This window comes from Neolamprologus brichardi, chromosome 5, assembly GCF_056152115.1.
Source record: "Neolamprologus brichardi isolate AB-2024 chromosome 5, ASM5615211v1, whole genome shotgun sequence".
NCBI lineage: Eukaryota > Metazoa > Chordata > Actinopteri > Cichliformes > Cichlidae > Neolamprologus > Neolamprologus brichardi.
The window spans coordinates 30,146,918-30,174,873 of NC_142108.1; the positions used below are offsets into that span (position 1 = coordinate 30,146,918).

The 27,956-nt window shown below is 40.3% G+C and overlaps 3 protein-coding genes across 3 annotated transcripts; 2 read left to right on the forward strand and 1 right to left on the reverse strand.

Moving 5' to 3' along the window:
- Window positions 1-72: 72 nt before the first annotated feature.
- On the forward strand, window positions 73-6,192 carry prelid3b (PRELI domain containing 3). Its single transcript, XM_087841005.1, has 6 exons — window positions 73-863; window positions 1,962-2,130; window positions 3,256-3,345; window positions 4,057-4,127; window positions 4,243-4,345; window positions 4,730-6,192. The coding sequence occupies exons 1-6, from the start codon at window positions 832-834 to the stop codon at window positions 4,844-4,846; spliced, it is 582 nt and encodes a 193-aa protein (XP_087697131.1). The 5' UTR covers window positions 73-831; the 3' UTR covers window positions 4,847-6,192.
- A 3,245-nt stretch (window positions 6,193-9,437) lies between these two features.
- aurka (aurora kinase A) lies at window positions 9,438-16,520 on the forward strand. The gene is made up of 9 exons (XM_087841361.1): window positions 9,438-9,755; window positions 10,207-10,272; window positions 11,561-11,900; window positions 11,987-12,029; window positions 12,130-12,321; window positions 15,138-15,276; window positions 15,471-15,619; window positions 15,756-15,930; window positions 16,017-16,520. The coding sequence occupies exons 2-9, from the start codon at window positions 10,210-10,212 to the stop codon at window positions 16,197-16,199; spliced, it is 1,284 nt and encodes a 427-aa protein (XP_087697487.1). The 5' UTR covers window positions 9,438-9,755; window positions 10,207-10,209; the 3' UTR covers window positions 16,200-16,520.
- A 1,712-nt stretch (window positions 16,521-18,232) lies between these two features.
- Window positions 18,233-22,920, reverse strand: slc32a1 (solute carrier family 32 member 1). Its single transcript, XM_006782743.3, has 2 exons — window positions 21,963-22,920; window positions 18,233-20,814 (listed from the first exon to the last, which is right to left on the reverse strand). Exons 1-2 carry the CDS (start codon window positions 22,353-22,355, stop codon window positions 19,627-19,629), a joined length of 1,581 nt encoding a protein of 526 aa, XP_006782806.1. The 5' UTR covers window positions 22,356-22,920; the 3' UTR covers window positions 18,233-19,626.
- Between the last annotated feature and the right edge of the window lie 5,036 nt (window positions 22,921-27,956).

Consider the following 27,956-nt stretch of genomic DNA (forward strand, 5'->3'; position numbering starts at 1 on the left):
CTGCACACAAAAAAACTAAAATATTTTTTAAAGGAAATGTGAGTATTGCTGTTTTCTTTGTAACGCATATTGCAAATTTTCTAAAATATTGCTCCTGAGAAATACCACCCACAGTTCTATATATATTAAAAAAATTTTTTAAAGATCTGCCAATAAAGATTTGTTTTTTGAGGGGTGGGGGTAACTTTTTGCTATATAAACTAAACTAAACCCAACTGAAAACTGAGCAAAAGGGAGGAAAAGTGGAAATAAATCCTGTTTTCACTCAGTAAAACAAGTCTGTCACTTCCTAATTGCGCAGAGAAAATTAAGACCGTAATAAAGACTCAGGATCTACAGAGCCTGCACACTTATAACCAAGTGCTGAACCATTACATGAAGATTTGACCTGTGACTCCGTCCTGTTGCATCAGCTGAGTAGGTCTTAACCTTCAGCTGAGTTGTGTAACAGACAAGGGCGATATTCACAGAGCCTGCCAAGCCTGATGGGAAAAAAACTTATTATGCATACTTAAGGTGATATGTTATAATCACGCTTTTGTTACATCGGTTAAGTGAATTCTCCATGGACTATAAATATATAAACTATAAACTATATAAACTAATATATAAACTATTTCTTATTCTTCTATTCCAGGGTCAGCGGACTTGTACGGCATGTGCCGCAGTAGCGGAAGTGCGTCACGCACCCGTGACTTGCTCTGGTATGAAGGGAGGAGACATGCGGTTGTCTTTGAACGTGGTTCACCCCGGTCTGTCAGTCCGTCTGTGCCAGTCTACCGGCTCTTTAAATTAGCCCCCTTTCACCACCAGCGATCACCTACCTAAACCATGAAGATCTGGACCTCAGAGCACATATTCAAGTGAGTAAATTACCCCTGCAAAGCGTTTTTATGTCCGGCCTGCAGGAGCTCGGTGTGTGGTTCAGCACTTAAGTAACGCTAGTTTTAATCCGCTGAACAACACACGTAGGGTTTATAACACAAAACTGTAACCAGACGATGTTCCTAACTATAACTAACGGGACTATGTAAGTGAAATATAACCTGTCTACGGTATAACTTTACTGTCGCTAGCTTGTATGCTAAAATGACAAGCTAAGGAGAAGTACCAGACGTATTCTATTCGTTGTCAGTCTGTGTGTAATTTTAAAAACAATGTAATGCTGAAAAGAAGTCACGCAAGTTCATAGGTGATTGTCAAAGTATTAACATAGCCATGGTGTGTGCGGTTTCTGGTTACAGATGCTTTTGTCATTGCATAATCAGCCAGCCAGGTCCAGTCCTTGGGGCGTAACCTTTCCCCTACATTTCCGTGTGCGTCACTACGCAACGGGCCAGTGCATGGCAACCACTCAAAACAACATTTTTACTCAATGAGCGCTCTTTACTGATGTTTTGTTCAAACATTATATATCCACTTAACCAACTTTGGATGGATATTTTGAAAAATTGGAAAGTGGGAAATTGTTTAGACTCATTAAAATATTTTGACACATTAAATATTTTAAACACCAGTTCGAATCTTTTTTGTAAAATGATCAAATAGCAAAACATTTTTTTTTTGTTACTGAGTAGTGGTTAATTCACTAGTCATTTAATTGTTAAATGTGTGTATTGTTAGCAAACTCGCTTTAGCAGTGTTGGAAAATATATTCATATAGCCAAAAAAGAAGAAAAACATGACACAAATTGCTTAAATGAAATAGAATAGCTACCAAAATGTAACGCAAAGGAGTAGTTTGAGATATTATACAAAGGAAAGAGAATAAATTAATAGGTATGAGATAAAATGAGTGCTGATATTGGATTTAATGTTGATAGCCAACATAAAATGGTAATTTATAAAGAATTATTTTAGCTCTGTATTCAGTTTGTGTAAATATAATGTATAAGACATAAAAATGTGTATTTGGCAGTTTTTATTTGTTACAATATTAATATTTTGCTTTGCTTCAACAGCCACCCTTGGGAGATGGTGATTAAAGCTGCTATGCAGAAGTACCCAAACCCCATGAACCCCAGTGTGGTTGGGGTGGATGTTCTGGACAGAGAAATTGACACACAAGGACGCCTCCACAGTAAAAGACTGCTCAGCACAGAGTGGGGGCTTCCATCCATAGTGAAATCTGTGAGTATCAAAACTCAGCTGTGCATCACTGACAAACACACAATCTTATCAAACGATAGAAAAAGCAGATAGAAGCGTGGCAATGGTGAGAGGTTAAGGCTTTCCATTCAACAAGTGCAGCGATAAACTAACAGGTTATCAGGCTATTTCTGTCCAGGAATAGTAGCAACAGCTGACCTGTCTGCCCAGGCGGGTTCATGGCTGCGTGCCATGACTCGTGCTGTACAGGACACCGTAGTGACATTTCTGTCATTGCTCAGATGTAACCCTTTACGCCATGTGATGTAACTTTCCGTCTTTGCATGTCAGCCCAGTTAAAACTAGCAGTCACCTGAATCGGAGCAGTGACGGAAGCCTCTGAATATCTGTCATGTCATTGAACTTTTCCCTTCTGACTCTCACTTTTTGAAGCCAGTAATGATAAGACTGCAGAAAGCTGATGTGCTTCACACTGTTTAACTGTTTAAATATTAGGAAATCCGGTGCTGTTCTTCAGCCCTGACCTTTGCTTGGATTTCTTCGGGTGGAGGAATGCTCACTCACTACATCTATGACTAGCCTCTGTAATTCCAAGGACAGACTATGACCCGGTGATTGATAGTGTATTAATGTAATCTTTAATCAGATTGTCTCAGTGTCTGCGTATGAACTAGATCCATCTTATGGATGATGCCCTGTGACAAAGGTCTCCTAGGAGAGTTGTAGTTGTGGCAAACTAAATCATCAATTTGAAGCTCAAGCAAGTGGAATCAGCCTTTTCTTACTGCAGTCTATTTTGCCTCTTGTACTCTGGAAAATATGGCATATGAGTTACAAGAAGTTAACATTTGCACCATGTGATAATTTAACTGGCATTAAAGTGTCGTGGTATCAAAAAGCCTCTTTTGGAAGTAATCCGTGGAAGTAGTAATTTAGTGAAAACACAAAGTGTTTACTCAGCTGCAGCCTTCATGTTTCTACTTAAAACACAGATTAAGTAACACTTCTTCACATGAAGTTTAGAGTCATTAGAAGGTCAATTAGGATTTCTAACCTCACTTTTTTGAATTATCTTTGAATTATCTGCTCCATTTCTGAAATATCTTTTAAGGTTTGTGTAAAATGTATCTCTCTTTTTGTCCTCAGCTCGTTGGTAACGCACGAACATACACTTATGTTCAGGAACAATCAGTTATTGATCCCAAAGAGCAGACTTTTGAACTTCAGTCCTCAAATGTGAGTACTAAAAAGTTTTAAAAAAATTATAAATATTGTATAAACACCTCCTGCTTTTTGGCTCACAGTGGGTGAAAAACCAGATTACGGAGCACGGATCAAAGCACACTTTTACGGTCGTACCTCATTGTGCTGCCAGCTGAATATAGACCATGATGCTGGCAAATCTGATTTCATTTCTGACTGCTAAGAATGGGAGAATCTTTCTTACATGTTCTTATGAGACCTGTTTGACATGCACACACCTGAAGAGTTTCTGTGACTTAATCCCGGAATCAAGTCCAACTTGTTAAATTGCGTGAGAAGTCACTTCTTAGCAGAGTGCATTTTAACTTTAGAGGCACATGTAGAGTATTTTGGATCTAAAAAAGAACTTCAACTTTGTGATTCAATCAACTTATTAAGAGCATGAAAATCTTCACGTCTGATATGTTTTTGATTTAGTTCAGTCTCTTACTGTTCTTATTGTCTTGGAGACACCATATAATCTGCAGATCATTTTCTTATGGATTAATAAGTATTCTGATTTGTAACTAGTCTCTTGTGAACTTGCTTCACCGCACCTGCAATAATGGAAGAATTTAAGTTCTTTCTTTTTTCTTTTTGTTAATGCCTTTTCTGGTGTTTTAACAATTGACTTATGCCTTACAGCAGTAGGACAATAACCATGATCTCTCCATAATCTCACAATTTGCATTTCCCTCTCTCCAGATCACATTCACAAACATGGTATCTGTGGATGAAAAATTAACATATAAACCACACCCTGAAGATCCAGAAAAGTAAGTTTTAACACTGTTACACTGATGTAACATGTGTTATAAACACTCTGAGCTTGAAGTGTCAGATTGTTCAAGGCATTTTTTTTTTAAACTTTGATTTCACAATTTTTTTTAGAACAATATTGACCCAGGAGGCTATCATCTCTGTGAAAGGGGTCAGTCTCAGCAGCTACCTGGAGGGAGTTATGGCCAGCACCATCTCTACTAATGCTGGAAAGGTAAGAGGTTCCTTCAAACTGTACTGAGATTGGTCAAGTTTTAAGTAGTTTTGCATGTGACTAGTGTTGGTTAAATAACTAAAACCTAGCTGTAATTACATATAGGTATTTATAGCCATTGCAAATCGCAAGAAAAGAAGGGAGATGATAACTGTTATGCTGGGGCAGTAGCAGCAGATTTGTGGCATTTCACTTGTACATCCAAAAGTACTTGTGTGGAAAAATCTTTAAAAACTACGAGATGACTAGTCAACAGCTTAACGTTCTCTCCAGACCAGTCGCTGCATGAAGTGGGTTTACGTGTTTCAGGCACGCCGTCTCTTCTGTTCTACTTGATGCAACTCATTTTCCCATGAACTAACATTTCACTTTGTTCTCGAACAGGGCCGTGAGGCTGTGGAGTGGGTTATCAGGCGACTGAATACAGAAATTGAGGAGCTGGCAGCCACAGCACGTGGGACCATACGCACCCCGATGGCTGCTGCAGTCACAGAGAAATGACACCCAACTCTGGTGTTCAGCTAAGTTTCAGATTGGACTGCACAGCAGAACAGCCAGCCTCCTTCTATGATACTCTGGTCCTGTTTGGTGCTTTGGGGATTTTTGTATTATTTAAGGGTACAATTTGGCATGCTGTGTACTTTTACCAGTTATATTCTAAGCCGGAGACTGCTGCCTAAAGGAGGTCTGAGTGTTTTCTAGTGATGCGGCCTGGCGGGACTGCTTTGATAGGGCGCTGAAAAGTTGGTGGCTCACTCAGGGACATTTAAACACTACTGCCATTTGTGTCTTTGAAAAAAGGTGCAATGTGGAAGGACTGGAAACACAAGAAATGTGCCAATGCAGACGCTGCTGTTTGTCTTTACAAATGCCTTCTCCAGGTGTGTTTTCATCTGGCAGAAATGTGTCAGAATGCCAGCACATCGTCTCTGGTCTGAGCTTCACGTTTACAGCAGAAAAACAGGTCATGGTGAGACGTATGGGAGTGACTCTAACAAATGCGTACACTGAGAAATGATGGCTGATATTAGCCATGGAGGCGGCAGGTCAAGCGCACCGAATGTCACAAATGCATGCAAGCAGGTCAGATTAAACGGTTTGGGTTATCCACAGTGACCACAGTAAGGTTTATTTGTGTAAGAGAGCCACCTCAACAGTGTTTTCGTATGGGACCTCAGTTACAACAACAGACTGTACTAGGTACGAATGCAAGCCTGATACTAAACTGTACTGATGTAATGTAGTAACTTATGTCATTGGGGTATTTAAGTGAAATTAAGGGATCAAAGTACTTGCCATATTTATACTTTTAAAAATGTATAGTAGACCTTCTCAAATGCTGCTTTAATGTAACATAAACATGAATCTGTTTACTGTGTAGAAACAAGGGTCAGACTTCTTTTTACATACTAAACCTGAGGTCGTTTCAACTGAAGTAGTTTTATCAGCACATGCATAATCCTGTAAGCATGATCACTGAATGCCGGGGCCGAAAGCTTCACACTTATTACTAGTAAAAGCTGCTACATGTGCTAAGCAAGCATTTTGATAAAACTGTTTCAGTGGATACTCTGTGTTTGAGATAGTCTCATAGTGGGAATCTGTGTGGCGATGGTAAACGCACAACTTTCTGTATATAACATATTTATAAATATTTTTTATCTATGTCAGGGATATTTATTTTTGAAAAAAAAAAAACAATTTGGAAGAGTAAACTATGAGTTTGGTTGATTTTTAAAGGCAAAACAACATGTTCACGTTATAATTTGTTTTCTAAATGGGTTATTGTGTAAAAGATTCTCACCAAATGCAGAATGTGTGAATAAAATATTTGAACCCTTTTTTTTTTAAGAGCTTTTGTCAGATATTCTTTCTTGTTTTCTGGTTTCTTGCTGGAGGCAATGGTTGTATATTTTAAACACAGAAGGAGTTACCTGACATAAACGGGAAACGCTGCACATTTGACAGGATGCTTGAAGTTCTGACTTCATCATGCAGGCGCCACATGCTGCCACGTAGTGGACAAATGTCGCAGTTACAATTTCTGGGAAAAAATGAAGGAAATGAAATGATGCTAATTAAAAAGAATTATTTAAAATGTTTGTGGAAGACGAAATGATTCATATTTTATATATTTTGGGTGACATATTTCTACAGGATTATTGAAATTTTAAAAATACTGAACCCCAAGTCAGACTAATTTATTTTGAACCAGTGCATGAGCAGCTGTGTTCCATATCTGCAGTGTTGGGAAGGTTACTTTTAAAATGTATTCCACTACAGATTATAGAATACATGCCCCAAAATGTATTTTGTAACGTATTCCGTTACGTTACTCAATGAGAGTAACGTATTCTGAATACTTTGGATTACTCAATATATTATCATGCTGTTTACAACTACATGAATGTGATTTATTACTATTACTGAAGGTCCGCGGCTCATAGCCGAAAACTAGCTTTACTTTGTTGTCTGGATCAAGTTTGCTAGCGAGAGACAGAGAAAGGCTGCTCCAACGGAACTTATTGTTTCAGAGGAAAACACGAACACGGTGTACAGTCGAGTCTTAATAGCTTACTTACAACTGGGCTCATCGGGCACTCTTTTTGGCTGCAGTGGTTATTATTATATTTACATGCTTCCAGCTCCCGTTTCTGCTCGGTGACAGCTCGTACTTTTCCTTTTTCTCCCTCCTCGCGCTCACAGACACATAACAAGTATGGCAGTCCATTCTCCCTGCAGCACGGACTACACTGCCCATGAGGCTACAATGCCTGTAGCATTCTGCCTATTAGCTTAGCACAACAACAACAACAAAAAGACGCTCTCTCACCCAGGAAACACACAGTCGCAGAGAAAGTGACACCCTGTAACCATGGCAATCGTAACGCCTGGAGCAACAGAACATAGCTGTCAAACAAAACCTAAACAGTCCTGACCCGCGACAATATGAATCAGGAAAATACCGCCGTGTAATCCATTTATTTCAACAAAGTAACTGTATTCTGAATACCACCTTTTTAAACGGTAACTGTAACGGAATACAGTTACTCATATTTTGTATTTTAAATACGTAACGGCAGTACATGTATTCCGTTACTCCCCAACACTGCATATCTGGTATGGAAAAAGTACACAATAATAATAAAGCAAATACAGTTCAAAGAAGCATGGGCCTTATGGTAAAGGCCGGCTCTCAAACTTAGCTGAGATCTCTTACAGGTGTTGAAATTTTCAAAAATTACTTGAGATCCCCTTGGCTATGGGTCACACACTCATGTGGTTTGAGAAATACTGTTCTAAGGAACAGTTTTACACCATCATACACACATTTTTATACCAAACCAGTTTGAACAGTGTGAATGGAAACTTATGCAAGTCACTGAAATTGTGTTTATTTAAGTACTGTTTTATTACGTTTTTAGTTTTTTTTTTCTCAACATGGTGCAATTTTTTTTGATAGATTTTTATATATTATTTTTCAGTATACATTGTTTTCTTGTAGTTGTTCTTCTTTTATAATGCATTACTTTTTATTCTAATTAAGCATATAAATACATAAATAGCATATAAAAAGCTCTTCAGTTCAAACGGAATAAACATAGATAGTTTATTCTCAGTGTTGTCCTTACAAAAGGTGATGCACACCAAAAATGGCATCACCACTGCAGGTGCATGGTGCACTTTGGTGTCACTTGTCTTGCAGCCCTGATTACTGCAATAAATCATATTTAACCTCGGCTGACCTAACCTCACACCCATCACATCTGCATGCCCCTGCTCTCTTATTTACAGATACTTCCAGGGACATAATGAGATTTCTTTCAATACATTTTCTGGCCAGTTAGCTGCTAATGGTTAGATAGTTAGTTAATGGTCACTGACGCGCATCAGTGATATTGAAGAATGTAAGCTGCCCTTGCACAACCAGTTGCATGAAGAAAATAAAATTCTCATAATGTATTTGAAAACAGAGAAAATGTCCTTATCGTCTGTGTCTGAGTCATTAGCACAATTCAATAAAACATCACAAATGGGATATAAGTTATTTTCTTAATCCACAAAAATCATAACAGTATCCTATGATTATTCTGAATCTCTTGGAAGCCTGTTTTGCTGGATATATCTGACCCTACTGTACTGATAAAACTGGATTCATCACCACGTAATTAGATTAATTACCCACCAAGAGATGCCCAAAGATATCTTGCAAAGGAAATCACATTTCCTTAATTAATGTTTATTTCTCCGTGGATGTAGTTTCTCGTATATTAGTAATACACATCTTAGCAAAGGTTTGAAGACATGTAATTAAAAAAAATCCACGTAGTTTTCTAATAAATCATTTGCTGTTCGGTTATATAAGCCTCTCGGTTATATAAGCCTTTAGTTTGTGTAATAATTATCTGTGAGGGTGTCAGAAGTTGTTTTTCTTACATTTTCCAGCCAAAGTTTTAAAACTAGCAAAAACAAAAAGAAACATAAAATAAATAAAAGGCTTTATACATAGTTTAGAGTAATTTAGACAACACAAACAAATAAAAGGAGGGCTCTAAACTCGCTTTATAATTTGCAGTTGATTATGTAAATTGCATTTTTTTATTTACTTAAGCATTGTATTTATTCCTTATATGTGTTGCTGATTTAATTTTCTTTTTAAAGAAAGTCGTTCAATAATAATTATAATAATATAAAGACAAATAAATTCGTTTTGTAATTTCTGATCTACTGGTAATCAAAAATAATAAATTTAAATAGATTTCAAAAGCGATATCATTGATAGTAATAAAAAGAAAGAAAATACTATGAAACTACTTGTTTTTCTGAGTTTATATTTGGGAAAAAACTTTTTTTCAAGCCGCCGAAGTAATAATAAAATCCTTAAGTGTAATAGCATGTGGTATGGAAGAGTTCCTGTACTGACAGTGTCTGTGGACTGCCCCCTAGTGTTTTGGAAGATTCACTTCGACGTTTGTACGTCACTCTCCACCGGCCGCCGCGTGTAGCCTTAGCCAATGGAGAGTGAGTACTGAGCATTCCCTCAGCCAATAGCAGCCTGTGTTGTATTTAAAGGTTTTAAACCGAGGGCCGTTTGAAATTAAACAAGCAGTGTTCGGAGAGTTAGCCAATCTCAGTCAGTCGCTGTACTGCTACAGCTTTGTGCTTCGACTTTATTGTTTTATTAGCACTCATGTAGTATTTTTCAGAAAAAAGAAGTGATACTAAGGTAGATTCGTCGTAACATCTTCTTGGATAGTCCTTATGTTTGTAGCGAGCCACAAACGCCAGCTGTGGTCTACTGGCCGACGTAGCTGTTAGCTAGCCTCCCTTGGAGCTGTTTTCGACCTGTTTATGTTCTAGAAAAATTATCGTTTAGCGTTGAATCGGGTCATTGCAATAATATATTTAGGTAAGTGGTTTTATACAACTAGCTTGTTGCAAAAAGGTGATGTTTAACGTGGTGTTTTGGTGTGGATGCTAATTTAACTTTACCTAATCGGCAACAACGTGACGATGATGGCTACTGTTAATCTTCCTGACAGAATAAACGTTGTAAATTGTATATACATTTTTAAACAGTTATTTCAGACATGAATACAAGAGCGTCTATATCCAAACAGGATTGTTATTGGGTTTGTTTGTTTTTTGTAAGCTAGAAGAAATGTCTGTGAAGGTTCTCAGTCATCGTAGTCTAAGGAGGTTGAAAAGAAAAGCGTCTCTTCCAACCTCCTTAGCTAGAAGAAATGTGACAGACTAAAGAGTTAAACAAACTGCATGTTTTTCTTAATTCCAATCACTTTTTTTTTTTTTTAAAAACAATTTCTTTGAATAAAACCTGTCTCCGTTTACTTCTTTATTAGATTATGGACTCTACTGCTATGCACAAGATGCCAAAAGGCACGAAACTTCAAAGGCCTGAAATTAAGGTAACTCATCATAAACCCGGGGCTGGTTGAAAATTTTTATTAAATGTGTGTTTTTGTTTCTTCTTTTTCTTCTGTTTTTGTTTTGTTTTGGTAAATATCCTTGATTACTGTGTATGGTATTAGATTTGCGCTTCCAGGCATACCAGTGTCTTTGGACACTTTTCTATATGGCTTATTAAGAAGATCTAGTGTATATAGAGACTCGACATATGCATCACCAAAAACGGAGCTAAGAGAGAATTTACCCACAAAGCTGGATGGGTGAAAATGAACATGGCCAGAACTAAGCACTTGTATGTGATCATAGGAGTATTGATCCACTGATCCCATCTATGGATGTGATCAAAACATAATTGGTGTTTGTTAATTTAGATAACCTTGTCTTTTGAGGTAAAAGATAAATGCTGTTGTTAAAACTTGTTTGTTTTTGTTTTTTTCCTTCAGATTAGGGAACTCACAAAGGTAAACAGATATCAAAGTTTCAGATTTTTAGAGTCCTGACTTTTCAGGTGACAGTCTGTCACTACCCTGACTGCAACTGGTCCAAAATGCTGCAGCTTGACTTTTAACTGGCATGTGCAAGACAGACCACATATCATTTTTAAGGCATTGCATGCGTTTGCACCTTCTTGCTTACTTCTTGCTAACTTTGCATACTTCCATTAGATCACGGAGATCTGCTTAGCAGGTTCTCCTAGATTAAAACAGCTGATCAGGTTTTTGCTCCTAAATTGTGGAACAAACTGCATCTGCACATCTGGACCCCTCCAGCATTAGACATTTTCAAAACCTGTTTTCATCATTGGCTTTTAACTCTAATTGGATTACTTTTTCTTGATACTGCTTTACTCATGTTCTCATTTTTTCTTTTTAAAATCTATTTTATTTTTATTACCTATGTATTTTACCCATCCAGTTGTACAGGATGGTAGCCAGCAGTTATTTTTTTTAAATGAGCTTATAAATAAACTAAACTGACCATATTGACTACACCACAAAGGGTATTGTTAATCCTGATAATATGAGCAGAATTGGTGACCTTAAATTGGACGTTGGCGAGAGCATATGGTTGTCTCTGTCTCTGTTTGCCATGTGACACACCAGCGACCTGTCCAGGATGTGCTCAGTGAGAGACTAGGTCGAATAGATGGTTAAGAAAATTTAGAAATGAAATGAATTTCAAATTACAATTTTTTTTCAAGGTAAAGCTAATTTATAATACTTTCAAAAAGTAAAAAGCTTGAAGCTTTTTTCAATTATTATTATTGTTTATCTTGTTTGTTTGCAGTCAAGCAGTGATGGGCCCAAGCGGATTCCTGTATTGCAGCAGTCACAGCCCATTCAGAAGGCTGTAGTCACACCAACCCCACATCAGCGAGTTCTAGGTGTATCAAATGGACCTCAGCGCGTTCAGAGGCCTATGAGTCACCAGAAACCAGTGTCAAACCTGCCCCTTACTGTCAAGTCGACACACCCTGCTGATCAGAATGTGAACCCCGCTACTCAGAATGTAAATGCAGCAACACAGCTCAAACCCAGCACCCAGCAAAACCAGCTGAAAACGCAAGCTCCTAAACCAAACCTGACCAAACCCCAGTTGGAACCACAAAAGCCAGAGAAGCCACAGGGTAAGTGTAATACTAAACTGGGAAAACAATGGTGTTTGTGTCTGTGTTTTGGGTGCTAAAATGTATCCTCCTCTTTCTTTGTCCAGACAAACCTGCCAAGAACGATCACGCACAAACCTCTACATCAAAGTACGTTTAAGAGTGGTTCCTTGTCTCATCCATATACTTTTATGACAGGTTAAAGTTTATGTCGCTCTTGCTGTAACTGTGTGCTGTTCTGCTCACACAGGACACGATGGAGTCTGGAAAATTTTGACATTGGTCGTCCTTTGGGAAAGGGGAAGTTCGGGAATGTCTACCTCGCCAGGGAGCGACAGACTAAGTTCATCCTGGCCCTGAAGGTGCTCTTCAAAAAGCAGCTGGAGAAGGCTGGGGTGGAGCACCAGCTGAGGAGAGAAGTGGAGATCCAGTCTCACCTCAGGTAACATCTGTCGAATTATATTTTACTGTTAATTGTAATTAACTACTCCCCAGACTAGCGTTTCTCAAACTGTGGTGAGTAGACAATATAAAGCGCCTTGAGGCGACTTTTGTTGTGATTTGGCGCTATATAAATAAAATTGAATTGAAAAAGTTGAATAGACCAACTGCAGTCGAGCTACAGATGAGGGAAAATAGATGGGGTCAAACTGAAGTGACTGATTGTTGTGGGGAAAGTAAGCGAAATGACTTTGATAGTCAGCACAACAGCATTATTCTACTCAAATTATCTTGGATCCTTGTCTGATTTTTCAAAACTGTCTTGAGTAGGAGTGAGTTTAAAAAAAAAACAAACTATTTTCTGGTCCAAAATATTTTAATATGAATAATGTGATATCGATTCATTAAATCCTAAAAAAGATTTTTAAATTATAAATGTATTTTTGGTAGACATGTCAGAATCTCAGCTTGAAGCCTAGAAAACTATTTCAACAACCACCAAACGGGTAAAACGGCAAATGATTAACGAGCTGGTGAACTGATTCCACAAAAAGATGTAAACACAAAGCGCGACCCGACAGCATGTATGCAGACATGCCGCTGGATGCTGAAAGCCGACATCGCACACATTCCCTAACTGCAGGTTCCGTTACTCTCTGACCAAAATTCACTGAACCAGCAGCAAAAGAAGATCAGAACTACATTTGAAAACATCGTCATGAGTTCACTCTTACTTTGGCCGTTTTGCTTCCACCACAACAAAATCACACTTCCTGCACAGCACTTCAAGACCAGTTTACCATCAAAAGTCTTAATTTTCTGCATTATTCCCTTGCACCAGTCTACAGTTGTGTACAGCGTTGTTAGCCGCTGTTGTTTTGTTTTTTCCCAAAAATTACCTCTGACAAGATATTTCTGCTGTTCCATATCGCAGAAATTTCCGCTTTTACAAATTCTGCCAAATTGCAAAATTTGTATGTTGATTCATGGTTTTCTTGTTTTTAATGTACTGCGGCTATTTTAATATTTGCAGTAGATCACATGTGAAAATGTCCGCTTGTGCTATGTGCATGCTTTTACACATGAATTAAGCAGAAGGGACTGCACTCGCTAGCAAGTTGTTTTTTTTGTTTTTTTCCACTAAATGGAGACTTGTAGTTAATAACTAGTTCCAGCAGTGGCTTTCTGCTATAAAACGCCAGGCCAGGAAATTCTCCTTCATATTTTTCTGTGTTTAATCATTAGCTACTTTGAGACAAAGGCATCAGCTGTGAGGCTTGCACTTCTGATGACGTTTCACAGGTGTCAGCTTTGTTTTTATACCGAGATGATTTACACTGAGTTTGTAATTGCAGAGAAATTTTCAAGTAATTTGAAATGAAATATTTTTAATTTACCATTTTTAGAGCATTCTTTGGACAGTACGAATCAAAGATAAATGATTATAATTATAATATTTCTGACTCTAAGTTGAATTGAATGGAATGGAGTCGGGACCTTGCGAATCAGAATAGAATCAGTTGTAGAAGTTGGTGACGATGCCCAGTCCTGGTCTTGAGTCTCAAACAAAGGGTATAAAACACAATCATAGATTCCAGGTCAGAAAAATTAAGCAGATGTAGAAGTACCTACAAACCCTGCACTCCTGAAGGCCAGCAGACTGTGATGGATGTGGTTGCAGAAAGTCCTTTTAGAAGTCTATGAAAAAACAGCTTTCTGACTCCAACTCTTTAAATGCTGCTTCTGAGTTTGTGCACGGGCTCAGACACTCGTCTGGTCATAAATAATAAAGTCTGTTTTTTAAGTCTAGGACACATGTTCCAAAATGGAAGATTATCTGTGGCTTGTGCTCATTGTTCATATTGGGTATAACTGCATTGAATTAGTTTCTTCGTAATTGTAATGACTGTAAATGTGTCTGTGGGGTTCTGGCTTAAAAATACAGACCTTTAAATTTTAAATTTAGGAAAATAAAGTATTAAAATGTCGTTTAAATCTCAATTGCAGGAATTTTTTTTTTTACGACTGGTAATAATGCAAATAAATGAGCCAAGAAGACGTGGGCAGGAGGTGAACACCTCAAAGTAAACATTAGCCCATAACTAATATCTGGTTGGTTTTAGGAATATTTATGTTGCTGATTGATGATTTTAACTCTTTACGAGCAACAGCGAATGGTTTTAGAGTTTAACCTGTGAATGCCTTTTGTCTCTTGTATGAATGGGTCCATCGCTTTAATGAGGCTCATCACATATGAAAGTGTGTAAATGTGGTTTGTGTTCTGTTTGGCTGTGTTGGTAATCTCCTGCTGCACGGCTGGGAGGACCTGTGTTAGTATGATGATAACTTATCTTTTTGATTATTATATATTTTTTATTTATTTTAATCTGTGGAAATCAGACTGCTCTTCATGTCACTGTCAGACAAATGTTCAGATGCTGTGGGGTTTTCACGTTTATCTAAATGTTAACACTGTAGATCAGTCAGGTTTAAAACCTTTTCCCTCAGAGTGATTGGATTTTACTTCAGATATGGAGAACGTCACAGGCACGCTATGGTTTCTGGATCTCAACAAATCCGATCATCAGATGGCGAGTGTGAGACTCTCTGTGGACTTCCATATGCCCAACTTTTTTTTTTTTAGTATGACCACATGGATTCATTTGCAGAAAAATGGCACTAAAATATGCCAACTACACATTCCCTTCAGAAAAATTACCCCTTACCATAGTAATGAATAGCAGTTTAGTTTGGGGAGTCCATACATATTTGAAATGTTGATTGTCAAAATATCTAATGGTCCTGATTTTCTTACAGGCATCCGAACATCCTGCGACTCTATGGCTACTTCCACGATGCCTCTCGTGTGTACCTCATCCTGGAGTTTGCACCCAGGGGAGAGCTGTACAGCGAGCTGCAGCGCTGTGGACATTTTTCCGAGAACATAAGCGCCACGGTAAGAGTGCAGAGTTAAGATCTTTTCGTCACTCTTGTTCTATAATCTAAGGAGCTTCCCTAGTTTTACAGAGTGAAAATAACCTTTTATTTGTAGAGAATCGTGTTTCCAGGATGTTTAACGTTCACTAAAAGCATCTCTTCTGTGATGCATGTTGTATGCTTAATACTTGTGTGCTTAATGTGTTGTTCTAGTACATCATGGAGTTAGCAGATGCCCTCAACTATTGCCACACCAAAAAGGTGATCCACAGGGACATCAAACCAGAGAACCTGTTACTGGGGGCCAATGGGGAGCTCAAGATCGCGGATTTCGGCTGGTCTGTTCACACCCCGTCCTCCAGGTATGTTCATGCAACTTTTTTGCTTTTAATCACGTTTAAGTTGAAGGTGAAACTATGGAAATGATTTAGCCTACACAGGTAAGAAATTGTATATGATTAAAAAGAAACAAACATTTTTTTTTTCTCTTTTCTTCAGGAGGTCCACTCTGTGTGGGACACTGGACTACTTGCCTCCAGAGATGATTGAGGGGAAAACTCATGACGAGAAAGTGGACCTGTGGAGTCTCGGGGTCCTTTGCTACGAGTTCCTGGTTGGAAAACCCCCATTTGAAGCAAAAACCCACGAGGAGACCTACCGTAGGATTTCAAGGGTATGACACCACCACAGTATAGAAATGCTCTACGGCTTCTCTCAAAAGTTGAATTTTTATTCCCATTTTCTGTCTTTGACCTCCAGGTGGAGTACTCTTACCCACCACAGGCCACTATCAGTGCTGGAGCTAAAGACTTGGTTGCCAGGCTGCTGAAGCACAACCCTATGCACAGACTGCCCATCCAGGGAGTCCTGTCCCACCCCTGGGTGGTCGAGTACTCGACCAAGAAGCCAACAACCTTAAACAGTGAAGAGCCCGGCCAGTGACTGGTCTCTACGTACGACCGCACGTCTGATGGAGACTGTACAAGATAAACACGAGGGTGTAGCTGATGTATGAAAATCTGCTTCTATCTCTGACTTTAAAACCACTTGGTGGAACAGTATTTTGGTTTGCAAATATCTTGAGCCACTTAGCTGTATTTGTTATCTTTTTTTAAACTTAATGTTTTCTGTCTTACCTGAACTTTCTTTCTGTGGCATTCTGTTGCCTGTAAATATTTTACTGTCTGCAGAATTATGAGAGTTTTACTGAGCTTTTCTAAAATGTTGTTACTTGAAATTAAAAAATAAATTATCATCAAAGAATCTCACTCTGGAATTTGTCCAGTGTGTATTTAACAGTTTTTGTGTTTCAGGCTCAGTTATTTTACTTGGTAACCCATCTTCACACTGACGTTTGAGTGATGCGCTCTCATTGATTTCATACACCGCCAGCTGTGTCCAGGCTGCACAGGGAGCTGGTTATGTGGACAAGAATTTATCATTTATGAAAAGTTCCTGTTTCATTTATTTGTGATGTAAGTGTGACTTGTGGGTTTTTTGGAAAGGTAATTGGATTGGTTAGATATTTGTTTTGAGGGAGTGTGTGTGTGAGTCCTAAATAAGTGGAATTGACTTTAATTTCAATAAGTCACAGATTAAAACTGCATGTGCCAAATATGAAAAACATGTTAAAGGTTTGCTGACCTTTCTTGACCAGGATGTTTTGTTCGTTCCTGTTGTGAAATTCACACTTTTATTTCGGATTCTCTGACATAGTCTGTAGAGCTTTTCTACTCAATAAGCAACCAACTTTTTACTACATGCTGCCTTCAGTGTGCCTGCAAGCAATTTGGAATTCAGTTATACTTTTGGCCAAAGACCATCTGACAAGCGTAATGCAAGAGCTGGGACTGAATCTGTAGATAATTTGCCTCCTGAGCCACAGCCGTGGATGGCGTGCCTCAGCATGGTTATACAGCTTATTTCAAAGTTGTATTTAATAAAGCATCAAGAACAACTGTGCAGTCTTGTGTTTATAGTAAAAATAATGTCGTTTTGTCCCGGAATGGTCACGAAAGAACTCGTGCTATTGTGAAAAGATTTTAAGAAATAGAGTCAATAAATCTCTCTGCTTCCAGCTGGTATTTGCAGTTTGTGTCCACTAGGGGGCTCCCCTGCCATGTGTCACTGAGATCATCACGGGACGATCAGACTCATTTTTAGTAACAAAATTCGTTGTTTTCGTTAATATTTTCAACCCATACATTCCGTAAATTCTGGTTCTATCATGTCATGCTCTCTTGGGTGGCTCACTTAAAATACTGATGCGTGATGGAGTTTTGTTTGGTTTCAACGTGTAATAGAAACCAAACTAAGCCTTTTTCATTTTTGTTTTTGTCTGCAGTTAAACCTGTGAAGCATCTCCACCTTTTGAGAGCCATAAATCACATTCAAGCTAGTGAGCTTTGTAAAATCTGTTTTCTGCAGTAACCCCGCCTTTAAATGCGCACTCATTTTGATGGGTTCCGCGCTATAAGGAAAATCCATACCTGACTGACTAGTATGGCGCACTTGGTAAAGCTGAAACTTGACAGCTTGAGAGTAGGCGGGATAAAATCAACAGAGTGGATGAACAGGTCGGCCACGAGGCCCTGATGCGTGCCTGCAGCAGAAAATCTGTCGACATTTTATGTGAACACGCAGGAATGTGAGGCCTGGTGGAAAACGTGCGCGCTGTGGATATCTCTGCAGACTCAGGTCTATGACGGGTGGAGCTGAAACGGTAATCGGATTATGTAGTAGTAGTAGTATGACCACATACCCTCCTCTCTCACTCACTCGCACACACATTATATGGTTATCTTTCTAAGTCACGGGCCTGCGCAGTCTTAACTCTGCGCGTTTAACCTCAGTTTGAATTTAACAAATATGAATGCGACTAACCATCGTTTTCTATCTTTTATTATAGAGAAAAAAAATACATGTTCTGACCGATTCTCGTTTTACATAAAACCACACACATTTTTACAATATAATTTCACTTATTTCTTTATTCTTTAATATTAATTTTCACGATATATGATAACGACTTTGAGATATACATTCCATCTTTTTGAAACCACAATAACACACTACACATACGGTTTTATAACATTTCCACAGGACCCATTGGATTGCACAGAATGAAAAATGTCTGTATGCACATTTTCCTCTTTAACGATCTCTCTCTTTTAGATTTTCAGACACCGAATTTTTTTTTTCCGAGACATGAGATTTTCAAAATTAATTAGAAATAAAAAAACGAACAGGCCGCGTGTGTGTGCGTGCATGTGCGTGTTTTCGTTCTATTTCTTATGTGTGTGTATCATTTCATTTAATACTCCCCGTGTTGCTGAGATCTGTGGGGCTGGACGTTATTGCCGATTGAAAAGTGAATTAAAGTAAATATCGAAGAAAAAAAACAAACCAGGCCTATCAACAAAGCGTTACTGTTACACGAGGATGAACCGAAATTTAAAGGATTATTAAATTTCCACTTCCCAGTTTCAATGTATTTGTGTCTAAAATATCATACATTCAATGCATAGTTTGTTTAGCTGCTGTGTACTCTCTGATATTTTGCATTGCCAGAATGTTAAATAATCGGGGAAAGTAATTTTTTGCGTATTTCTCAGGAAACTTCACAATTACTTTTTATCGTCTTTACGCCGTCGTGTGTTTCTATCGGTTATTGCCGTTGTCTTATTTTATCTTTTAGATGCACAGGCGTTCGATTTGGGGTTTAACACCACACTCAAAGCCCGCAGTCAAATTGCGAATCACCTAAAAAAAAAGAAGTGGTGTTGCGTGTGTGCGCGCGCGTGTGTTTTAATCCCTTTAAAACATCTTAAACATCATTAAATCACAACAAGTCCGTCCATCACAAACTCGAGCGTTACATGAAGTGAAGTCTCGTGTGGGGAAGCACCACAAGAGCGACGAAAAGGCGAACTGCCCTTTTTGCAATTTTGTTTTAAGGTCGATATTGTAAACGTTCACTCCACTGGAAAATATGTATATGTACTCTTGTTGGCATATTTATACAACATGTATTGTCCGTAGGCTAAAGTGTGTTGTGGATGCATTAGATTCCCTCACTGCCACCAACTGTGTGTGTGTGTGTGTGTGTGTGTGTGTGTGTGTGTGTGTGTGTGTGTGTGTGTGTGTGTGTGTGTGTGTGTGTGTGTGTGTGTGTGTAGACTGATGCAAGCACTGTATGAGTGCGAAAATGTCCGCGTGTGCTCTGCGCGCACTTTTACGCATGAATTAAGCAGAAGGGACTGCGCTCGCCAGGAAGTCATGTGTTTTTTAAATTTTATTTTATTTTATTTTATTTTTTTCACTAAATGGAGACTTGCAGTTAACATCTAGTTCCAGCAATAGCTTGCATCTATTCTTGTATGTTATATTTAAAAGCCTCTATGAGCCCCTCCATTGAGTGGATGAAACCAGATATGCTGCATATACCTCCTATTACAAAGATGGCGACATCAAAGAAAACCTGGTGCCATAGCAGCTTTCTCCATAAAAGCTTGAGGTGGAAGAGACTGGGAAGCAGAAAGCAAAGGCCTGCGCCCGTCAGGCTGCCGGTGAGGCCCATGAGGAGGGCGAAATGTGGCACATAGATCGCCATGAGCAGGGTGAACACAACAAGGCTACATCGGAGAGTGAGTCCCCAGGACTTTAGGCGTCCATCGCCTCCGTAGCAATCTGGAAAGTAGGCGCGTCCCGCTTCGTTGAAAAATGTTTTCTCTAATACCTCGACAGCAGCGAAAAACGGCAGCGGATACGACAGCAAAGCTTTGGACACGAGGAAGAGGTTGACGACAGCTCGGATGGTTGGGGGCAGGTTGTCTGTGATGACCTCCTTGGTTTCATCAGCCCAGGTCAGGTAGGCCACCAGGGCGAATAGACCCTTGAGGATGCAGGCAGCGATGTGAGTCCAGTTCATCATGCAGTGAAACTCGCTCGGTTTCTGCATGTTCCCCTCCAGAGACGGCAGGAAGATCTGCGAGGTGTAGCTGAACACAATAATCCCAATGGAGATGGGGAATTTCTTGACATCGATGTAAAACTTCACCTTGTCCCAGGCCCAGTCCCTCGCTCTGGAGAGGCAGTACGCTATAACGAGGACGTTAATGACAAAGTGGGCTAACGTGCAAAGCAAGCTGAACTTGGAGACGGCTTTCAGGTTCTTGAGAAAGGCGCAGGGGAGGAGAGCAGCGGTGGCGATGATGGCCCAGGACTTCTGGGAAATTGGCATGTTGGGGAAGCTGTTGTACATGAGATTACCGCTGACCACCACGTACAGGATGCAAGTCATCACTAGCTCTATGATTTGGGCTACATTCACGATATGGCCACCTAGAGCCGGGAATCTGGGCGCGCAGCAAGCGTTGGCAATGTCCACATAAGAATCCCTCACACGGACGAGCTGTCCGTCTTCGTCCTCCTCGTACAGGCAGGCAATGAGGATTTTCCCCGTGTAGCAGCACACCACAGCGGCGAAAATAATGAGAAAGAGTCCGAGGTATCCTCCGTGCAGGATGGCGTAGGGCAGGCCCAGAACGAACATCCCCTACAAACACAGACAAATAAAGCATCGCTAATATTACGCTGTGCGCTTTAAGTTGTTAAATGAAAAGTATTAATTTAATCATTAATTAATTTCTTATCATAGTATTTTTTATTCGTGTAACTAGATGGTGTTTTAATGTGTGCTTTGAAGCTGCTCTGCCCGACCCTTCAGTGAATCTCACTCCCCTTTTCATGTTGTGGGTTTTCCACTTGGCTTTGAGCGCATCTGCCCGCTTCTGACGTCATCACGAGCTGGAGGAGACACACTCTGACGTCAGGGTGACTGCCGTGACCACAGCCCCGATAAAGCATAAAAAGGCGTCTAGAGGGATTTTTGTCGCATAGCCTCCACACACGCGCGCGCACGCGTACACACAGGCTCTCTCGAGTAAATCCTCCACTTTAAAGTGGTGATTTTTTTCCCCCACATGAAAAAATAAAATAAAAAATAAATGCTTTTTCAAAATGTAGCTTTTTGCACACACTGATCTCTGTAATTTGAAATTTCATATTTTTCAGCCGCGTCTTTATGGTTTTAGTCCAAAATGTCACTTGGACTTGATCATAAAACCAATTTTCCTGCATAACTACAGTGTTATTCTTACTTTTAACTTAACTGGATTTAGATTTTAATATAAACAAAATTATAAAACATTTTTAAAATGCAGATTTTGGTTTTCTTTTTATTCTAGAGTCTACACAAAAATTCCTCCATTCACTTATTTATTCCCACGCGGAGTATTGTGAGAGCATTTATCGGGGACGTGCATCAGCTACACAGCACATTACTCCAGACAAAGAATGTGCGTGTCGAGAAAAGGAGGGGGCCCAGGGCATCAACTATCCCCCCCCCCCCCCCCCCCCCTTTATAGCGCATAAACGTCTAAAAAATCTCTGCACTGTTGTGATCAGAGATCATGAGAACTCACTTAAAAGGTTTAAAGAAAGTGGATATTTGCCAGACTTTAATTTAAAAACCAGCCACTTCACAAAGTTGCTTCAAAGGGAAAAGCCTGCTGATTTTTTTCTTTGTGTATAATTATTTTGATGTGTTCATAGATATTTATTTATCTCGAATTTCTCGGATGCTTCGGAAGCGGCTCAGCCATTTGGAACCCAGAACAATCCGTGGAGGGAGTGCGTTTTTACCTGGATTGCGTTCGTGACGTTCCAGCCCGCCTCCCAAGCGGTGATTTTTGGTCTGACTTCGGTCAACTCGTTCGTCGGATCTCCGTCCTTTGAGGCAGAGTGCGGTGGACCGGTGCCGTCCCTCTGGTAGTGGCTGTCCCCCTCCAGTGCGCTTCCATCTCCGCTCCCCTCTCCCCCCATTTCATCGGATGTTAAAATGTCCATCTGCATGCCTTGCCGGTGGTCGTAGTCCAGGTCATCGCAAGCGGCGAAACCCAGAGCCTCTTCGTCGGTGGCGGCCTGAAACCCCATCCTGGCGAACATCCCGCTCACCTTTGCCTGGGATTTGTTGGACACAGCCGTGGCTGCATTTGTCAGTTTATTGGAAAGCTTGCTTCTGATTAACGTCGCCATTTTTCGAACCTCTCCGGATTCCGAACTGTCTGCAGCTTAATTAGTGTTTGTCTCCTCCAGTCAGTAAAAAAAATTAGGCTACTTTGGATTGCAGCTCTTGATTCTCTGCATTAGATAAAGCCACGAGGGAAAGCGCAAATGTTGGTTGAAGACACCGTCGGTTTTCAGTTGCTATCTCCACTTTTTAGTCACTGCTCGTCTGCAGCCTGTCGTTATCCCCAGGTTCATGTCACCTTCAGACGTCGCTGCTCCGTTTCTGCATCTTGGCACTGCGCTCTGATGCTCGACGCGTAGCGCACCTTCTCAGTCTCTGAGGCAGTTCAGCGGCGTGCGCAAAAGCTTTACGCACGACAAAAGGCGAGCCACAGGTTCTTGCAGGCCTGTAAGATCGCTTTCTTTTGGGTTATAAGGTGGCAGGCAGCGCTTCCAGGAGTTACTTCTCGTCTTTCAGGTGCCTTTACTGATGCCAATGCGGTACCGTGGAGCCCGGGGGGGAGGCAGGGAGGAGACACGTGTCCTCACCAGCCTGCCAATGCAAAGCACGTCTCCAGCCCTCCCAGTGCCCCACCAGGAGAAAACGGGAGAGATTTGCTGCATTTCTAGGGGAGGTGCTTGCAGTACCCCCACCACCCCCAACCCATAATCTATAATACCTCATCCCAACAACCAATGGCATTCCGGGGGCCTCAAACCTTGCATAACTTTACCCATATAAAAGGAAGCTGGAATTTGACGAAACCCCAAGCTCTCCGGACCAGATTGTATGATGTAGGAATAAAAGGTTTAATTATTTCTTCTTTTATCAAATGTCATTTCTTTTTAAGAAGAAGAGGACGCGGAGCAGCGTAATAGTTAACTTAATTATTTCTGGGATTACCTGGATCGGGGTTTCAAGCATCGCTTTGGGGTTGATTGATTGATCAGGGGATATGATCTCGCGCGTTTTGTCTTTGCTAAAAGGTGGTAAGACGTAGAATTTGAGCTTGTGTTTGAAAACCGCAGCTCATTTAGTGGCTCTATTGCAGGCTGAAGCCTTCATTCAGCATACTCATTCATTCACTCACATTCACTCATTCATGATTTTGCATCTGTGATGTTACAGTCTGACCCGTGGCGATGTTCTCTTTAAGAAAACTATATTTCGCTGCGAGATTTATTCATTAAGAAAATAAAATACGTAGTTTGAACAGGAAAAACGTGACAGGGAATTAGTGATATGTCAGCCTGAATTAAACCCAGATGATTGGGTCTGGTCAGGTCTAGAGGACTATCCTCTAAACATACCGTAAGTAGAATTAATAAATTTCGTTATTTTAACTTTTGGCTGATCTGAGTTCGCCTCATCTTTACAAAAAATGCTTGAAATCATTCGGCTTTTATTTGTTTTTGTAAATGTAGGTTAAGTGAGGCGGTAACAAAGGCTCAAATTGCTGTAAACGGTTTGTTGACATTGCCTTGTCACTAGCACTTTGTGCGATGTGCACACCATGTTCAGTGTTTCCTCAGGCTGCAGTATCAGAGTTCATCGCCGTAACACAAAGCCGGGGCCTTGCTCGGTACGAGAAAAAAGCAAAAAAGCAAAAAAGAAGCCTGAACTAACAGACAGCGTGCTGTATTGCCGTCTGTGTGAGTTCCATTGATGAGAGCATTTACTTGGACCTGAGAATAAATAATGCGGCCTATTAAAAGCGTTCACATTGAGTTCTTCAATAGCTTGTAACCCGATAAGACCAGAAATGCATCTCCCTAGAAATACAGCTGACTCATCTCCAGTTGGCCATCATACAGCAAACAGCAACCACAATACCACAACAAAGACTCTCACGGTGTTATTTATTTATTTATTTATTTTGCTCAAATTAGTGTGAGAGGTCAGTTGATTAATGAGAGAAGTATCTGTATGTATCAGACTGTTTTTCCCTAGTATTTTTTAACACTCCGTAACCATTAAGAGCCATTATATTAAACTATAATTAACCATTTTGCTTCAAATAAAATGCGTGATGTAAACCTTGTAGCAAAATAGCTAGAAAGATGTATTTTTCTTCCCTCTTTAGCAGAAATGAACGGTGTCAAGCCAAATCCACCCCGGAGCCAAACTGCATCACGACGATCGCGCTGACTGGCTCAGACTGGAGTGCAGGCCTGAGCTCTATCGGGCCTGTGCATCAGCATTAAAAGCTTCAGCCCTTTTTAAATCAGTGCGTTTAAATCAGAAAATACGAGGCAAACGCGCCTTTGTGTGCCGTTTTTTCCCTTTAAACTTCCAGCTGTGGGAACGAAAATGGCCGCTTTCCCTTGGCCTGAATGAAGGAGTTAATGACAGAGGCTGTTATCAGCGGGCTGCAGCCCTCCTCTGATCTGCGCTCCGCACTGTCTGATGGAGTGTGCTGCGAGATGAAAAGAGCAGCCGTGACACCACCAGCCAGCAGGTTACAGCGGCTGCAGACCTCCTCACGACCTGCTGTACACATAATAATAATAATAATAATAATAATAATAATAATAATAATAATAATAATAATACATTTGTGGATATTTGGTCTGACTTTACAGTAAAGTTTGGTTTTATGGTCATGTGATGAGTCCCACACAAGCATGGGGACGCAAAATCGTGCACAAGGATAACAAACAACTTTCAAACAAATAAGAGCCCTTTTTTGTCACATTATTATTATTATTATTATTATTATTATTATTATTATTAAAATGATAAACTGGCGGAATGAGCAAGATTTAAGGGTTTCAAACCGCACTTTTCATACACAGGTAACGATGCCAGTATTGGTTGTGTTTGTATCCCAGCACGCTGCTGTGATATCCTTGCAAGAAAGTGATTTCCCCCCCAGTTTATCACCCATCCCGAGAGTCGTCAGAGGGTCAGGGTGCCACGTCCCAGGAGGATCCACATCTCTGTCGACACAGATATGACCGATCAAAGCTCTTTGTCTAGTTTGCGCTGCTTTTGTATGTTGACTCACATGTTCGAGTCATCTACGTTGCCATTCGGCCTTTTTTTGTGGTGGAAGAATCCAAAATTGCATCGTGATCTCAGTTTGTCCTCAGATTCATTTTATTTCAGTATTGCAGCCCACGCACCCCCACCGCATGCACAGCTTTCCCTCCCTCCCATCTCTCTCCTCAGTATCTCAGCCCCCTCTCGGCCCTCCATTTTTTTTCTTTAAAATTTTCGCATTACACACATGGGTGAGCTGGCACAAGACCCCCACCCACCCCCGCCCCTCCCCATTTCTCGATTCATAAAATAATTTTCGATTGCAGGAAACATTTTCTCTCAGAAAGATCATTCCGAGAACAAGGCCGAACAAATAAATAACCGGATAAACCGGGGCGGCAGTTTGCTTTTGTTGGCCACCATAAGCCAGACTATTGGATCAAAAGGAAAATTATACATAATGTTGGGCTTCTGACGTCTTTACGCCGGTGCAGTGTCAAAGATTAACAGTGGTTTTATGTTACCATGGCATCGCTGAATACAATTAGTCAACTTTTGCTTTTGTAGCGTCTTCAGCTCAGCCATGAATGTTTTCAATGAAACAATAGAAAGATATGGCACTGTGCCACTATTTGTGTGTTTGTGTGTTTGACGCACGAACTAAGCCGAGCCGACACGAGACAGTGATGCCAACAAAACGCGCACATGTGGCCGTTTTAATGTGGGGGTTTTTTTGGTTAAGATTTCTGGATCCTGTGCCATATTACCTTCCATTTAACCCACGACTGTCTGGCTGCTGCGCCTGCTCAGCGAGGCAGAAAATACCACCCCAACACTCCTCAATTAATAAGGGACGGTGAAATGGCACTCTTCGCTCTCTGGGGATTAGAGCAGGGAAATTAGCCCACATCAGGCTAATCAGAGGACCTCAGAGTCCATTAACATTTGCATCACAATTACAGGTAGCGCTCTGCCTGTGCTATCGACTGGATTGTGTGTTGTCTGCTGTGAATCGTTTTGAAAGCAGAGAAAAAAGAGTCTCTGTGCCACGTGAAATTCAGGGTACAGCTCCACCACGCATCACTTTCAGCCGAGTGTCTTTGTCTTTTTTTATATATATTACTGCAGGATTTGGGTTCAGGCAACTTTATTATATAGTTATACCTGGAATCTAAACTGTAGATTAGGCCAGAAAAAAGCGTGAGATTAACTTTATGGGTATTACCGCTTAAACCTCGCATTACAAAAAAACCCAAACAAAAACACTTAAGTCAAACTGACACCAGCAGCACAGCTGAGAGTCCAGACAGGTGTCCCTCAAAGTGGGCTACCGGTGCCTTCTGTAGGAGGAGGTCCTCGTCAAAATGTGTTCATATGAATGCGTAATTTTGCCGTATCAGCCACGTCGTCTGTGCGTAATTTGCCTTTCGCAGTAGTTTAAACATTTTAATTACAAATCAAGCATTTAAAGCTTGTATAGATATGCAGAGTAGAGCTCACATTATCATATTTTTTCTGACCTCACTGTGCTGCAGCCGAGCCGTTAGACAATCACAGCCGCCGCCCACTTCCACGAAGAGTAATCCAGGTGGCCTGCAGTGGTAAACCACTAAGAGCCTTTTCATTACTCCTAATGCGCCTGTTTAATGGCTTATTATGGGCTCCCGTGAGACTTCCACATTGATGGGTTTGTATTAGTCCTGCTTGGTGGCTTCTGTCTGCACGAGAACAATGACAAATAGCAAGAGGAATTCTTCTACTCTATCTATCTATCTATCTATCTATCTATCTATCTATCTATCTATCTATCTATCTATCTATCTATCTATCTATCTATCTATCATCTATCTATCTATCTATCTATCTATCTATCTATCTATCTTTTATATTATACTATTAATATAAACTGAAAGCATTGGTGAGTGTACTCCTTCTCCTCCTGCTTGTGTATTTGATATAAAACGCTCCCCAGACGCTGTTTTGCTGTTAACCCACGGTGACTCCGCTCTCTCCATCACCTTCTGACGTCGCCCTTGCCGGATCGGCTCGGGTTCACTCTCCTGCTGCGACACATTAACATTGTAATTGCCTTTTTTTGAGCACAATAAACGGAGCCAGTCCGCGGGGACCTGCACGGCCCGGGGCTGGCACAAAGCTATACCATCGATTTTTCACACACTGCCAGCATAAAAAAAAAAAAAAAATCTCAGCCATCACCAGACACAGTTCTGACCTGGGCATGCGTGTTTTTCTCTCAGCTCAAATGATGTAGGGTGTCTGGTGTATATCTGACACTTGAGATCATGTATTTTGCCCTCAGGTAAAATACATGAGTAGTCTATTAACAGAGCTAATTATTATTTTAAAATGCTCCATTAATCAGTTAAAAATGATTCTAGCCATTCATTTCCATTTTTGTCAGACATAATATTTGTATGAAGATGAATAGCACAGCAAGAACCATAAATATCTATCTCACCTAATCTCCATTCTCCAACACAGTTGGAACTCCTATTCGTGTGTTTGTTGTCTAACAGTGTGTGTGTGTGTGTGTGGTCTTGTCATCCAGAGTCAAGTCAATAAAGGAGCAGACCTCAGTGGCTGCTTAACGGATGTGTAACAGTTTTGTTCTCATTAAAGTTTTA